This window comes from Lolium rigidum, chromosome 5 (assembly GCF_022539505.1).
Source record: "Lolium rigidum isolate FL_2022 chromosome 5, APGP_CSIRO_Lrig_0.1, whole genome shotgun sequence".
NCBI lineage: Eukaryota > Viridiplantae > Streptophyta > Magnoliopsida > Poales > Poaceae > Lolium > Lolium rigidum.
The window spans coordinates 145,412,933-145,428,585 of record NC_061512.1 but is presented as its reverse complement, the minus strand read 5'-3'; the positions used below and the strand labels follow the sequence as shown (position 1 = coordinate 145,428,585).

Genomic DNA, 15,653 nt, shown 5'->3' with positions numbered 1-15,653 from the left:
TGATTAGCAGGGATGATTTGCAACGGTAATAAGCTAGTTGAGCTATGTATTGTGAGAAGATATGTGAAATGCACTAAAGCAAGAGAGTACAGAAAAATGACCTTCATCGCCTAAACTTCATACAGTAGAAATCCCTTCAATATCACTATCCAGGAAGTTTGAGCCACTCAAATAATTGCAATAATCCAATTAACAGCATGGGACACGCATTTACATGATACCTGCAACAAATTTCAAAGAATAATGAAGCTCGCAAATATAAACGGAAAATTTACTTGGATCAAACAATTAACAACTTCTCGATGGAACAATTACCAAGCACAAAAAACAGTCAAATAACCAATTCGGATTCCTGACATGTGAGAAAGAATGGAGAGTATGTAACCTGTAGATGCTACACTCCTGGGCTAACAGGCGGGGACATCAGCAACGGTGCCATGAACAGCTTGTTTCTCCAGTAAGCCCTCGACCAACCGTGTCATGAGGAAAGTGCACAAGAACGTCTAGTGGCAGGATCCTAATATAGACATAGTTATTTTAGTTCTTGTCCAATCCAAATAGGTGCATCGCACAAGCATGATCCATAATCTTGACCTATTGCAAGGAGCTAGACCAACAACTCGAGTTACTATCGGTGATTGAGGATAAACTTCAGAAAAAAAGAACTTACTGAATAAACAATAATGCAAAGATAATACATAGATTAATCTCCCCCTACAGGTTTTTTGTCAAAAACCTTGTCTGCAGAGATAAAAGAAAAAAACCTACACAAACAAATATGAAATTTCACACATGCAAAAGCAATAATAACAATCCAAGCCAGTGAGCTGACATGATGAAAATATGCTTGTACATCTCAGTATACCCTTATTGGCCAAACCCTTCCTCACATATGTCGCAGGTAATAGGCTTTTGTCATTATCTTATACGGCAGTACTACAAATTCACATTGGTACATTCCTGGCTCCATTCAAATAGAAGATGTGCAGGGGAAGAAATAAATCCATTAAGCTGCACCGGGAGTAGGAGATGATTCATGGCCTGAACAAGAAGAAAATTACCTAGGGCTTGGGATTTTGTCACTAACGCCATGGAGCAGAGGGGATCCCGCGGACACCCCATCTCCCAACGACCTCCACCTTTTCCACCCCAAGAGCCGCGAAGCAGCGACCACTTGCTGCTGCTACCGACGCTGGGGACGATGTGAGGTTGCAGGGCGAGCGGCCTACTCTTCCTCTCCCCGTGATGGCGCGAGGGGATGTTGCGAGCGGCGGCCTTGGCTTCCTCCAGCGGCGGCATGGGCTTCCTGCCGACATGGACGCCGTGGCGCACGCCTGCCGGTGGGCGGTGGCAATATCATTTTAAAGACTCTCAAAAAATATATCATTTTAAAGAAGCTCCAATAAGAGTAAAATAACAAGTGAAATGACCTGCCAGTATTGCACAGGTGTACTATCATAATATAAAAGGGAGTTCGTGATCGTGGTGGCGCGGCAGTGGTATGGTGCTAACTTCGCTCTCTCACACAAAAGAAAATACGCAGACTCGTGGACCTTCTTATCCCCTATTTTTCTTGTGGAGTTTGTTTCTTTTCTTTATTTTCTCACCAAACCAACAAAATAAGTAGTTAGTCATTCAACATGTAATATCACGTTGCTTTAATTCTTCAACAAGCCAAACAACCTCGTATGCAACTGTAAACAAACATTACCATCTTTAGAAAGCAAAAGCCGAGTAAATTTGATATGCTTACAAAATATAAAGGCTGAAAGGGATAATCATTAATCTAAATAAATATTTTACTTGTTTTAAGCATGAATGTACTGGTGAAGTCCGTAGTAATGCAAGTGACACTAAGCCAGTAGTTACCGAAGACGAGAAGAATAATAGGAACCACTTGTACAAAAATAAGCATACCGATCCATCAGAAGTTGTGTAGTTTGGCACATCACCAGATTGGAACTCCATATCATCAGGAATCAGCTGCATACAAAAGCAGAAAACACACCCGAGTGAGCCGTAATGTGAAAGGTAAACAAGAACTTGTAAGAGCTTGTACTGAATAATTGACCACATAGAGAATTCCGAAGTTTATCGATTTGCTCCACCAGTTTGACAAAGCAGCTCCAATTAAAAGCACAGAAGCCACTCACATGATTTGACACGAAGATCTGAATAGGCCCGACCTCGCGAAGAACCCCATCTGCGGAACCAAGCAATCGAAGTTCGCAAACCGGGCACCGCGAGCACATCACGCCTCGCGGATAAGAAGGCCACAATACGGCGAGTCGAGTAAAAGCCCACCTTGTTGACCATGGTGACGACAGCCTCGAGGATCTCGCCCTTGAAGGGCCGGAAGACGACGCACCGGTACTTGACGGGGAAGGTGACGAAGCCCGTGCCCTCCCGGATGAGCCCCTTCCCGACCTCCTCCACCCCCGTGATCGCCACCACGAACCCGTGCCGCCCGCCGCGCAGTGCGGCCAATGAGATTCGGCGCCCCCGGCTCTAGGGCTCGGCGAGCCGGAGGAGGGGGCGGGCGGGCGGAGGAGGGGTTGACGGAAACCCTACCCGCGGGTGCCCTCGACGTCCTTCATGAGCTTGGCGACCAGCCTTGTCGCGGAGGTGCGGGCCGAAGTGGCGCGGGTGCAGCTGCATGTTCCGCTCCAGGACGATGTGGAAGAACATCCTGGCCTCTCCTCGTCGGCCGGCGGCGGCGGTTGGGAGCGGCGGTGGTGGCCGAGTCGAGAATGGGCTACTGCCTAATCGATGTCTCGCACCGTGACCAGGAGAGACGCGCACGGAGAGCCGAACGGTGGTGGAGGAGGGTGGATGGCGGCGGAGCAGGGTGGGAGAGAGGAGAGAGAGACGAGGGGATTGGGGAGGACATCACGCGAGGGGATTGGAGGATGTGGAGCGAATGGGTAGGGTTTGGTTTGGGTCTCCGAGCTTTGTCTCAACGACGCGAGTGGTCCGGCCGGGCGGGCTTTTACACGACCCATGGATAAAATGTGGGTTCGCGCGAGGGCCTCGCGCCCGGAACGGAACGGCCGGCTGAGATCGCGCCACGTCAGCTCGATCGGACGGCCCAAAATCCAAACGCCTGTGAAAGCCCCATGGGGGTGCAGCAATCATACCGTGGGATACTACCACACATAGGAGAGGTGATACAGTGTGATTTCGGTTGGAGAGAGAGTGATATCAAGTGTGGCCATTTATATGCCGTCAAGACGCGTGTCCCGCGACCAGCTGTACGCACGCCACGATCCTAGTCCCCTTCCGTTGCGTGGCTGGAACCCGTTACAACCGGCTACCTCCGGTCGTCTTCCTCCTCCCGTCGTCACCTATATATCCTGCCCTTGCCCCCTCTGCTCCCTCCACTCCTCTGTCTCCTTCCTCCCCTCCATCGGATTCGTTCATTCTGGAAGCCTCCTCACAATATCAAGATTTGATTCATTTCTTCCTCAACCTCCCATCAGTTACTCTACGTACTCGTAGATAGATTGAGAGAGGTCGATCTGAATAGAGGCATGGCGGCGTGTAGAGGTGGAGGCGCCAAGGACGTAGACCGGATCAAGGGCCCCTGGAGCCCCGAGGAGGACGACGCGCTGCAGCGTCTGGTCGGCCGCCACGGCGCGCGCAACTGGTCCCTGATCAGCAAGTCCATCCCGGGGAGGTCCGGCAAGTCGTGCCGCCTCCGGTGGTGCAACCAACTCTCCCCGCAGGTGGAGCACCGCCCCTTCACCCCCGACGAGGACGACGCCATCCTCCGCGCGCACGCCAGGTTCGGCAACAAGTGGGCCACCATCGCACGGCTCCTCTCGGGGCGCACCGACAACGCCATCAAGAACCACTGGAACTCCACCCTCAAGCGCAAGCACTCCGGCTCCTCTGCTGCAGAGGGGTCCCCTGTTCGTGACGAGGCCGACCGGCCGCTGAAGCGGACAAACAGCGACGGGAGCCACCCAGCGGGGCGCTGCTTCAGCCCCGGCAGCCCGTCCGGATCCGACCTCAGCGACTCCAGCCACCAGAGCATGCCCTCCGTCATCGCGTCCTTGGCGACGCACGTTTACCGCCCCGTGGCGCGGGCCGGCGGGATGGTCGTGCTCCCGACGACGCCCCTGCCGCAGCCATCGTCTCCGCCTTCGCCGCCTCCTCCTCCGGCGACGTCTCTCTCGCTCTCCCTCTCCCTGCCCGGCTTGGATCCCTGTGAGGCAACCCCGGTGGCGCAGCCAATGCCGCCGCCGTGCATGGCACCTCGTCATCCTGTACAGCCCGCCGCTCCAGCGTGTCAGCAGATGCCTCCGCCGCCCATGCCGTTCCAGCTCCAGCCACGGCCCGCGGCGCCCTTCGACGGAGAGTTCCTGTCGATGATGCAGGAGATGATCCGGATCGAGGTCCGGAACTACATGTTCGGCCGCCCGCCGACAGCTTCCAGGTTGCCAAGCGCATGAAGAGCATGGCCAAGATGGAGTATAAACTCAAGCATCACCAGCTCATGAACAAGATCAGTCTGCTCAACTGGGGAGAATATGTGGAATGAGCAAGGAGAAGAAAAAGGCAGATGATGAAGGTGGGTGATGGTCGATGGATCGAAGGTCTGTTAGTTCATCAAGCAATGGACTCCTGTCAATCACCTTGCTTGGGCGCGATCCTGCGTCTTCAGATCACCCTGCTTCTGATGGCCTTGGTCGCCCTGCGGTCTCCGGTCAGTATTCAGCAAATTATTCAACCTATGAAATGCTCTGTGAGAGGCTCAGGGCAATATCAGAATGGACACGCCTAATTGCGTTTCGTTACACAATCTGGACATCTGATATATGCAATATGCTTAATCAAATCCCCTTGAAGTCGATCATATGTGTGGTGATCATGGATCTCGTGAGAAGAACACTGCAAATGTTGCTGGTCTAGGCTATAACTTAACCAATTCACCCTGAAATTAGGGTCCAAAAGATTATTCTCACGCTCATTCTAAACGATTATGTTGTGCATGATCACACTAGTAGTCATCACTTTCTATATGACCACAGCGCTACATGTTCTAGCAGGATGCCGAGCAATTAGTGCCCAGTCCACATCCTTCCTACAAGTTTCTTGTTCTTTTGCAAGCCTACATTTTTTATCTTCTTTGGAATTGCGAACTATTTTTACAATTGTAGACCAGTCAAGATAGATGTTATCAGGTAGATAGCACCCATGTTGTATGAATAGCCATCGATTCATAGTTGAGCACTCGAGCATTTCCTTCCACAAACCTTGATAAAATTGGAGAGTGCTATAACAAGTTGATGTCATTATCAGAACCTGACATGCCGAAGAAAAAGTGCCGAATTCAAAAAAAATTGTGGTGCAACAGCTTCAAGAATGACACTGCAAACGTTCACATGACCGCTATATTGCCCTTCCAAGCAAACGAAAGGTTCTTCCACTCCAAGTGCATGCAACATATGGTTCCAAGCATCCTAGGAATCTCCCTTTGCCTAGTTGATCGACAACAGTCGGGCAGTGTTGGCATCATTTAGCTCTCTTAGGTAAACATCGACAAACTCTGCAATCACTGTTATGTAGAAGTTGTACATCGAGTAAAGGCATATGGCTTAGCAAATGGCCGAACATGTCATGGGCGACGCGGTGGGTGGGCTGGGCTGAGCCGACGAACGATAAACTATACCTGTCATGGGAGAGAAATGCGTACAAAAACATCGGCAAGAGGCATGTCCTCCAGGGAGCTGTGGCCGAAGCAGATGACACAGACAAAGGCGACGGATGGCACATGTGGCGTCATCGTCGTGGTGTTGCGGGGCACAGGAAGGGGGGTCGATTTGGGCATGGAATGGCTTTTGTGCCTCAAGCAGGTGGGCCTAGGGCTAGAAATGGGTCGCCGTGGACAGGTCCGCATCGCTTGATGCTTTTGCATCGTGGCGGTGGGTCGTGCTCCTGTTCTCACAGACTCGTTCAGATAGCCTCGGTTCGTTTAAATTAGGCTGTTTGGGATGCACTAAGGCCCCTATGGCCGATTGTAGCTAAATTATACATTGTGAGAGAATCTCTGGCTGCGTCCGTGAAACCGTACCCAAAGACCTTCAGGACACACCGTATAGAAACCCACTCCCATCCGTCTGCCTCAAATGCCTTTTATGTCTGACGCAACCAAATGCCATGTTTGGTACCCCGGGGCCATCCCCACCCCACATGGCTTCTTACGGGCACACCAGACCAAAGCGGTGACCACGAGGTGAGTAGCGGCTAAAGCGCCGTCATAGACACAACCGTAGGCTGGCGAGACATCTCGTCGGTGTTGCATCTTCCCACACTTTATCGTCGCGCCATCCCCACGCGGAGCTGTTGTTAATGCATACAGCTCCTTCTAACCTTTGAAAGACGCGTAATTCTAGGTCTCCAGACTACAGGGGCGATGCACCTTCATCTCTACTTGGATTGTAGGATTCATTATGAATAATGCAAGATGCGAGCATCAATCAAGCTTAACAATTAGCACATGGCTCATGCAAATACCTTGTTAAAAAAATCATCATCGTACGGAAAGGCCCGCTGAGACGGAATTTCCTCCCTCCTGCGCGCGCGCGTAGCATGATGCACTTGAGAATGTATCCAGACTTGACTCGTACGGTTAGCCCTAACCTTTCGGCGCTTCTCTAGCGGCGCACGTGCTCGTCGCGATCTCGCTCAGTAGTCAGTACGTACACACCCTGGCCTACTGCTTGATTGGATCCCGGCGGCACGTGGTGCATGGTTGGTTGCAACGGTATCGATCTGATCCGCCGTACATACGTTCGGCCGGCCGGCCAGCGAGGCCGCCTGCCTGCCGCCGGTTTAGCGGCAGCGTTAGCTGGCGTTGAAGGATTATTGCTGGTGCACGCGCCATGCTCTAGCTCAACAAGCTGTCTGTCGGCAGCGACCAACGACAAGGAGTATCATCTCTAGGCACGCCGTGCTTTGCCACTAAATTATCGCGCTTACTGCTGCCCCACCTCAATTTAGCAGGAGACGCACGTTTTGGGTTTTATTGAACCGAGGACAGATCCGTATCTCGTAGTACGCGTGTGTCTAATAACTTGCTTTTTTTAAAAAAAAATCATTGATATATTAATAGTCATGGATAGTAAGTAGTATAAATATGACCAACAAAATAAAAATTACAAATAACTTTTTAGACCGCTTAGCGACGACTAGAAACATTAGCATGAGCCAAATGCGCGCCGCTATCCTTGTCCTCCATCACCGAAGTGTTTTGATCTTCTTGTCGTGGGATACAATTTGGATCTTCGATAACTGCTTCACCGCAGCAAAGAGTTGTTGCTTGAACGAACATGCCTACTCCTCACTCCCCACGGGCACGCGGGGAAAAGGATTGGAGGAAGGGCCAACACGGGAGAAGCGGCGCCGGGTATTTTTCTTATAACGTCCCTTCTTTTTAACTACTCGGCAGAATTTTTTTGACACATCTTTCGGTATTATTTTGAGACGGTAGTTAGCCTATGTATATGGTAGTATGTTTTTAGCTCTCTTTTTAAATTACTCGACTGCACAAGTTTTCGGCCGTAATCTTCGACGTAGCTTTTTGACAATAAATTCCCGGCCGTAGTTACCTGTTTCTACGGTGATATTTTTTCATGTCCCTCCTTTTTAAGTACTCGACAGTAATTCTTTGACACACTTATTCGCTCGTAACTTTCTGGCGATAGTTACCCTATGTGTACTACAATAGTAGTATTTTTCTCAGCTCCTGTTCCTAATTAAGGACGGAAGAAATAACCATTTCTCAGCGTTCCAACGCGCTTACGCTTTAGATAGCCTATTTTAATCCAATCAGCTGACAGCGCATCGACCTATGCTATTTCACTTTTTTGTTACGTATTTCTTTACGTTTCTCGCCTTCTATTTATCAACGGTAACTTTTCGAGATACCTACCCGTCCGTAATTTTTCACCGGAAGTTACCCCACGAAACCTCCTCCACGGCGAGTAGTTCTCCGACAATAATTTTTCGATCAACCGTAATTCTCCAGCAGTAATTTAATATTTATTCAAGAAAAAAATACTTATTTTTTTAGTTAATCGCCTCACCATATAGCACCTATTTTACTCCAATTAGCACACAACACGTCGGTATTTGGTAAAAAAAATATGTATTTTTTCGTTTCTCTTCTTTTATTTCTGAAGGTAACCTTTCAAGATAACTTCTCTGCCGTAGTTTCTAGTTTTCCCACGGTACCGCCTCGATGGTGAGTAGTTCTCCAACATTAATTTATTTTTTGTTTTTTGTTTCTTTATCTCTTCTTTGACAACAATTCTTTGACATAGTTTTCAAACCAAAATTTTACCATGTAACTTTGAAGGGAGATATTTTGACCTCTTCGATAGTTGTTTCTTGACACACAACTTCAACCTCAACAATAGGCGGAGCCATGTAAGGACATGGATGTACAAATGGACATCCATTTTTTTTTTGGAGATGATAAAGTATGCTTAAGTTTTATATAAATTCGTACTAAAACATAGCTCACAACCATAAGTTAATCTCATAATCTCTACTACTTAAAAAGACTAAAGTAGTTCCTTATTCTGCCAATACGTTCGTCATCCTCATTTTCCATCTTCCGCGCTACGTCGCTCCACCAAGTTGGGCCAGGCCCATCACGATGCATCCGTAGCTGTGTCGCTCGTCCCTCCTTCCATCTTCCAATTCCCCAGGATAGACCCGCTGCCCCGCCGCCGCCTCCCATCAACCTCCAGCACCGCGCCACCGCCAGTTCGCCCCTCACGGGTCAGATGAGACGCGCGGCGGTACATCGCCTGGCTGCTCCCTCCTCCACCTCCTCCTCGGTCGCCATGGCCTCCTCCTCTTCCCAGTACCCTCCCTCAAGTCCCTCCTCGCTGGTCGTTGACATGGAGACAGGGCCGGACAGCATCACGAGGGCCCTCGCCTGCCTCCACGAGGGCAACGCACGGTTGCCACGATCCTGGACGCGAGGCCGCCACCAGCCGCCGCGCGTGCCTTCCCGCCGATGCGTGCCGATCTGGCCGCTGCTTCACCTGAGGGAGTTGGGGTGCGGTGACGCCATCAGCGTGGTGGCGGAACAGCGAGCAGGGAGAACCGGGGACGGAGGCGCCTACGTCGACCACAGGTCCAACGGCGAACAACGGCAGTGCGTGGGAGAACCGGGATGATGACGGAATCGAGGGGGCAAGGGTCCAATCTACTCCTGGGAGGAGATGTCGGCGAAGTTGCTCCGGAGAGCACTACCAGGTCACCTCCGCGGCTGCCGTCCGACCCAGGGTCGCCAGCGGCTTCGTCACCGCGTCGGAGCATGGAGGAAATGTCTGAATCGGACTCTGGGTCGGAAAGGGGGACGAAGAGGAAGAGGGTCACCGAGCCTAGGGATGGGGATTCGGCGGGCTCTGGTTCCGACTCCTCTGGCTCTCCGTTCCGCAGGCCCAAGGCTCCCCTGATGCCCATCTGCACGGAGGAGGATGGCACCGTGCTCTACGGCTTCACTGACGACCAAGACGTCATGGACAGATACCATGATGATATGCAGAAATACATCAAGAAAAGGGGTAAGAGTGTGTTTGTCTGCTCAGTAGTTTTTTTGATTAGCTAGAGAATATTGCGGTCTTATAAATTGTGGTATTGCCAAAAGTGCTGTATTTCTGCATTTTTCTAAAAAACTTGGTGCTGTACGACTGAAATAACAAAATACAACGCTGCCAAACGCCTTATCATTTTCACTGAAACAGTACAAAACTGAGATTTATGAGAACTGTAGTATTCATTTCCGAAACATTGAAATAATGTGGTTTGGAATACTTTGATTTTGAGAAAACTGAGCTGTCAAACTGGGCATATGTATATTGAGTGACACTATATTTGACCAAGTTCTTGTATTGCTCTCATGGATATGGATTTTTTTTCCTAGATCGTCACAAGCGGATGTTAACACTTGCACCGTCCAGTGTCACCGAACGCCGCACCGCCAAGGAGACAGAGTCTGTTCTAAAGTGTGCTGAATCGGTTCTAAGCCTTTCAGCCTACCTGGGTACTCTTCTTAGTCTTTAGACTAACCTGGTTTTATTGTTGTTGCTATTTCTAAGCATGCTCTGTAACATGAGCAGATGGCAAGATGATAAACCAGTGCACAGGGATTGTCGTTGAGGTAGATGCATTTAGGAACTCCGCTATCATTCTCACCTCAGCATGGCTTTTCTGCACCAAGAAACCTTTGGATGATTGGACAAAAAAGGAGTACGCTACTGAGGCAAAGGTAAAATCTTAAAACAAATCATGCAATTAAGTCATAGCATCGTTGTTCAGATTACATATAAACCACAATAGCAATGCACTTATGTCAATGAGTTGTGGGATATGATCTAATGGAAAATCAACACCTTTTGACGTCTATATGCCACTCAAGTTGTATTTTCTTATGACATGATGATGGGTTCTTGTACGGTGTGCTAATTGTTAGCTGGGGAATGCTATTGTCTTTATAGTATTTGCTTTCAGCTAATCAAAGTCTGAGTCAATCTGCCTATGTTTTATGAATTGTGTAAACAAGACCATTTGAAACTAAGAATGTCTGACCATTAGTTTCAAACTATAAAAAGAAAATATTTCTGACCACCTCTTTTGTCTATTATTGGCAAATGTTTGACCTGGTATATTTGACTCTTGGAGTCTTTTGAACACCACTTTTGGAGTTCTTACATATAAATTCTGAACACGACTCTTGGATATTCAACTCTTTCAGTTAATTTTTTTCAGGTTAATGTTCATATGTTGGATGACTCAACTTTAGAATGTCGTTTGATGTTCTTCAGCAAGCACTATGAAATAGCCTTCTTTGAGATTAGTGGGGATATTTCATTGAAGACTTTGTCATTGGAACGTAATGTGGAGTTAGGCCAGGATGTATTTCTATTGGCTAGAGATACAAATTTGAATCTGATTTATAAGCGAGACAAGGTGCAACTTGTAGATCCTTGTGAACATCAGCAAAATCACTATCAATTCCTCAACGGTCCAATTCCTCAGGTTATAGTCATCTTTTCTCCTCTCCCTCTCCGGCCTCACCTCTTCTCCCTCTGCTACTGCTAGCGAGCGCAACGGCGGGCGAACCAGAGGATCTCGATCTTCGCCACCGCATCCTTGGCTCCATGTCTTCTGCCAGCGGCGTAGTTTGGCGGACGGGTGGTGGAGAACGATGCAGCCATCCCCGTGGTCGGTCCCCTTTCCCAAGTGGAGGAGAGGCGTGCACGTGGTCGTCGGCGGAGCGATGGGATTGGATTGGGGGCAGGGATTGTCGGCGCTAGGATTCCACGGCGGCCGGTGCCCGAGGTCGGTGAAGGCGCGGAAGATCTTGGCGGCCAGGCTGAGGATACGGCGGTTGACCACCAGACCGTGTTGCCATCGATGCCAATCAGGTGGCGGCGCACGCGCTAGGATCGTCGCGGTCTAGCGCCCTGACGCCAGGGACATCACGCCCACGCTGCTCTTCTACTGTGCTACACCGTCCAGGTCCAGTACAAGCAGGTATGACGTATGTCTTCATATTTGGGGCTTCTTTTCCAGTCTACGGGTAGTGTGTCTGTGATCGCCTGAACCGATGCAATCCAGTGATGTCGATGGAACTATTCGGTGCAGACTTTCAATCTCCTTCAGCTTTGAAATTTTGAGTACGTTGCAGTCTAGCTTCTCTTTGAGTCCAGTTAATTTCCGTGATGATTGATACACTGGGTGAGCACCTGAATCGATGGCAGTTTGCAGATTACTAATAAAGATTTATGTCATGGAGGATCCCAGTGCATAACAAAGCGTGGCGAGGTGGATGGAAGAATCATCTCAGATTGAGCAAGGGACAGTAACGTAAGTGTCATATTATCTCTATCTTTTCTCACTGTTGATACTTATGTTAAAGAATCTGTAGTAATCAACCAATCCTCGTGTCCTCATGGTGAAGTACTCCTTGGTATTGGTTTGCTAATTTATTGCTGAATAGCAATCTAACTGCTGCAATTGGTTAAAAAAATGACCTGAAGGGTGAACCGGTGAAAAAATGATATTGGTATTTATATTTTCACTGGATCCTTGCTTTGTGTTATATTACAGATTCCCTGGATGCGTTTTGTAGGCACAGGTTGATTGATTATCCCAATATCTCTTCTCGACATAGGAACGTTCATAGTACAGTAGATATTTTTAAATAGCACTGAATTAGCACGATGAAACTAAGATTATAGCAACCCAACTTGTAGCTAGCAGGACCAATCGAAAGTGAAAGGGAAGATATCTTTTATAGCTTAAGGGCATCTCTAGAAAAGGTCTAGATCCAATCGTCGATATTTCCATATATGCTATATACTCTAAGGGATTTCTCCTTTATATCATATTTTTTCAAACAGGTCGCCTAAATTCATTCCCCTATAACTATCCTTTTTTCATTTTTTGAAAGAAAATTCTAGAACTATCTTGACTACTGACAACATAGCTCATTTTCATGTGCGCTAAGATTCTCTTTTAAACCATGAGCTATATAAGATTTTTCTGCGACAATAAATATAACCTTCTCCATGTTAAATTCAGCGACATTTAGCTACCAGTAGTAACATTCACCAAGCAGAGTAGTAGGAGCAGCGAACTTCAGCGCCCCGACGCCGGGGACATCACGCCCATGCTGCTCTTCAACTGTGCTACATTGTCCAGGTCCAGTACAAGCAGGTATGCATGCTCCTTCTATTCAGATTTAGAGCTTTTTCTCCAGTCTACGGGTGTAGTGTGTCTGACTGTGGCTGTCACTGCATTATTTGCTATGGATTGAACCGGGCGGCGTCCATTGTGCTGGGCATTGTTGGTGTATAATTACTGCCTGAATTAGCTGCGTGGTGATCTATTTTTTCGATGCCGTGACGTTAGCTACTCTGATTGATCCCCAGCCTATGATTTGGGATTCTCTACTTACAAGTATGCCACAACAATGTAGTTTCTTGACCTCTAAAAAAATGTATTTTTTTATTGAATTTTCCTTTCCCTACTCATCTCTTGGTACGCGTTCTGCTGGTGTCTGATGCCCACAAATTTTCTGCATTCATGCCTTCAGGAGAACTGCTATTAGAAATTTGATTAACATGTTCGTGTGCCATACGGGGCAAAAATTCCAGAATGTGGTTTCTCTGGATTGAAAGTAGTGATGGTTTGTGCAGTTTGCATGAACGCAAACACTCGCCTTGAACATGTATTGCTTTCGAGTGACGGTTGCTGTCATTGACTCAAGCATGCAAGTTCCGAAACCATTTCAAAAAACAAGCACACTGAGATGTATTGCCACCGAGTGTTTTACAACATGTAAACAAATACATTATACAGAGCCTCCTAAACATGTTTCCCAAATGTTGCAGATCGATGGATGTTTTTAATGCTAGGCAGTGAACAATTATTTGAGTATATCTGTTAGAGACATATTTGAGTATAAGTTGTAATGTAAGAAACTATTTGTATGCCAGGCAGTGATATTTTAACATTGTAAAATTTAACCTTCTCTTCGACTTTGCCGTCACTTGCACTATGTTGGAAAAGATAACATGGAAAGGGGAATTGACTTTTGATGCAATACTTGGGTCAAGGAAAACCTTTTCATCTCATAGTGTATTTCTTGCGTTACTACCCTTCCTGATGCTTTGGCCTTCTGCTCTGCTGTGGATAGCTCGTCTGGAGTGTTTGATTTGTGAACAATGCTTTAAATTGTGCTAATTGATTAGTTAGGTTGCTTACCATACAAAAAGGCATATTAGTACTTCGGAAGCTATCATCCGCTTGGAACTTTTAAAAAACTTATAGCAGTTGCTTATTGTAGTGGAGGAAGAGGTGTATGCCGACATCTGGTCATTGCTGCGCCCACTAAGCAAGCAAGTCACTCAATCCTTATAAATTCCCTATTTCAGATAACTTCTACTTATACAAATTCATCTATGATACCAGTGATCTAAGAAGTATATATTCAGCCGATTGGGATGTGCTAAGTACCATATGTCTACTGTTTTGGTACCAAAAGTAGTATGAGATTGATATATGTGTTGATTATATATGAGATTCCATAGGGATAAACATGATATTTTACTTTGCAATATCGAAAGATATGTAGTCATGTAGCATGTAACAAAATTTATCTCATGGAAATAGCAACTCACATGAAGTATAATGAGTTTTGTGTATTATAGGATCTTCGAGTGAATGTTTCATATGCACAATTTTTGGGCGGATTATTTCTTGTACAAACATGTTTTTTTCTGCTATCGAATATTAGGATTTTCAAGGAGAATGGCAGAGCATTAAATCTGGAGGAATAATAGTTTCACTGACATGGGCTAGGCCAAACTCCTACCAAAGTGTTGCTCATTCAAAATTTGTATGAACAGACTAGATCGGTAATCTAATATTTGTATGCATATGACAAATATGATCCATGATCTTTAACTTGAATCTTCAAATGATTTTAGCTACTTCCAATTTCGGTGTGGTCGCATTGTTGATCGCGTTGAAACTGCATATGCTAATGTAGATCCGACTTGAGTCTCGAGTTTGTAGGTATGGAGTTGATTCACCTCTCTATTGGTTTCTGGCTCTTTGAATATATGTTTCGTTGCCTCAATATTACATCATTTATTTCTGGCAAATCAATGTGATCATATATGAGGAGGACCATTTTGCAACAAAGAATTTACAGGTGTTCCCATTGAATTAAGAGATAGAGTTATATGTTTGTCATTCGTGTGTACTAACACCTACTGCTACTCATGATTTTGATGGTGGAGCAATGTGGGGTCTGTTGACCCTTAAGCATAGGGGGAGCACAATGGCGGTTGCAGGCCTCCACCACTTTTGCGCTTCAAAATAAGAGCTTAGGTGAGTGTACGAGCTTTCGTCTCGCTTTTATAGTAGTTTTTTACAGGTCCAGACCTTGAGAATGTTGCTATGTATCTACTTAAATATTGTGAATGCATCATGTGTTGCCAAGAGCTTTGATGTGAATGCGCGCATTATCATCCTGGTTCCTAAGTTATATGGAAGGCTTGAACATGGTTCCATGATGATGCCTTCTTCCCTGGTTGTTGCCCTGTAGTAGCTACCTTTTCTGACTTAATCATATTGCAGTTGCGGTCGATGAAGAAGCATCTCCTTAGAAGTGGAACTGCCTCCCTTAGGCACCATGGCTGGGAGGAAATCGATGAGCCTGTGAAGTACCGTTCCTCTAAATGGCCTTGTGCACGTATCTGTTTCACTTCAATCTCAGGCATTATCTCATGTTTGCTAGATATAAGGACCTGTTAGCACGCCGGGTTTATTGCGTTCAGTATTATCATGTTGTAATACATTATGATATTTCTGATTTGTTTTGAATTTTCGTAGTGAGTTACGAATTATATATGTGCATTGAGAAATAAAATTTGAGGACCCGTAGCAACGCACGGGCATTTGTACTAGTTAATTAGTAAAACTCTAATCCCCTATCTCTGTACACCTAAACCAAATTTCTTGCCTCCGCCCCTGACCCCAACGGTGATTATTCAAAACTAATCCTTCATCAGCACGCCGGTAGTTTGCATAGCAACTTCGTCAAAAAAGTGCTTCATTAT

At 46.8% G+C, this 15,653-nt stretch overlaps 2 protein-coding genes, 1 long non-coding RNA gene and 1 pseudogene across 15 annotated transcripts; 3 read left to right on the top strand and 1 right to left on the bottom strand.

The window, feature by feature from the left end:
• Positions 1-406: 406 nt before the first annotated feature.
• On the bottom strand, positions 407-2,939 carry LOC124652391 (annotated as a pseudogene).
• A 457-nt stretch (positions 2,940-3,396) lies between these two features.
• Positions 3,397-4,610, top strand: LOC124654746 (transcription factor MYB44-like). The gene has a single exon (XM_047193738.1). It carries the CDS (start codon positions 3,531-3,533, stop codon positions 4,452-4,454), a length of 924 nt encoding a protein of 307 aa, XP_047049694.1. The 5' UTR covers positions 3,397-3,530; the 3' UTR covers positions 4,455-4,610.
• A 4,488-nt stretch (positions 4,611-9,098) lies between these two features.
• Positions 9,099-14,646, top strand: LOC124653482. Of its 13 annotated transcripts, none has more exons than XR_006987923.1 (6): positions 9,099-9,584; positions 9,944-10,063; positions 10,140-10,288; positions 10,789-11,556; positions 11,819-11,889; positions 12,607-12,977. XR_006987923.1 is itself a non-coding variant. In XM_047192541.1 (4 exons), the coding sequence occupies exons 1-4, from the start codon at positions 9,191-9,193 to the stop codon at positions 11,119-11,121; spliced, it is 996 nt and encodes a 331-aa protein (XP_047048497.1). In that variant the 5' UTR covers positions 9,099-9,190; the 3' UTR covers positions 11,122-12,977. The 13 variants fall into 13 exon arrangements, 1 of the variants encoding a protein (XP_047048497.1); XR_006987922.1 differs by having other exon boundaries at positions 11,791-11,889; XR_006987920.1 differs by adding an exon at positions 11,641-11,699 and having other exon boundaries at positions 11,819-12,977.
• Positions 14,647-14,861: 215 nt separating this feature from the next.
• Positions 14,862-15,440, top strand: LOC124653481. The gene is made up of 2 exons (XR_006987911.1): positions 14,862-14,922; positions 15,172-15,440. It is a non-coding gene; the product is annotated as an uncharacterized LOC124653481 (long non-coding RNA).
• The last annotated feature ends 213 nt before the right edge of the window (positions 15,441-15,653 follow it).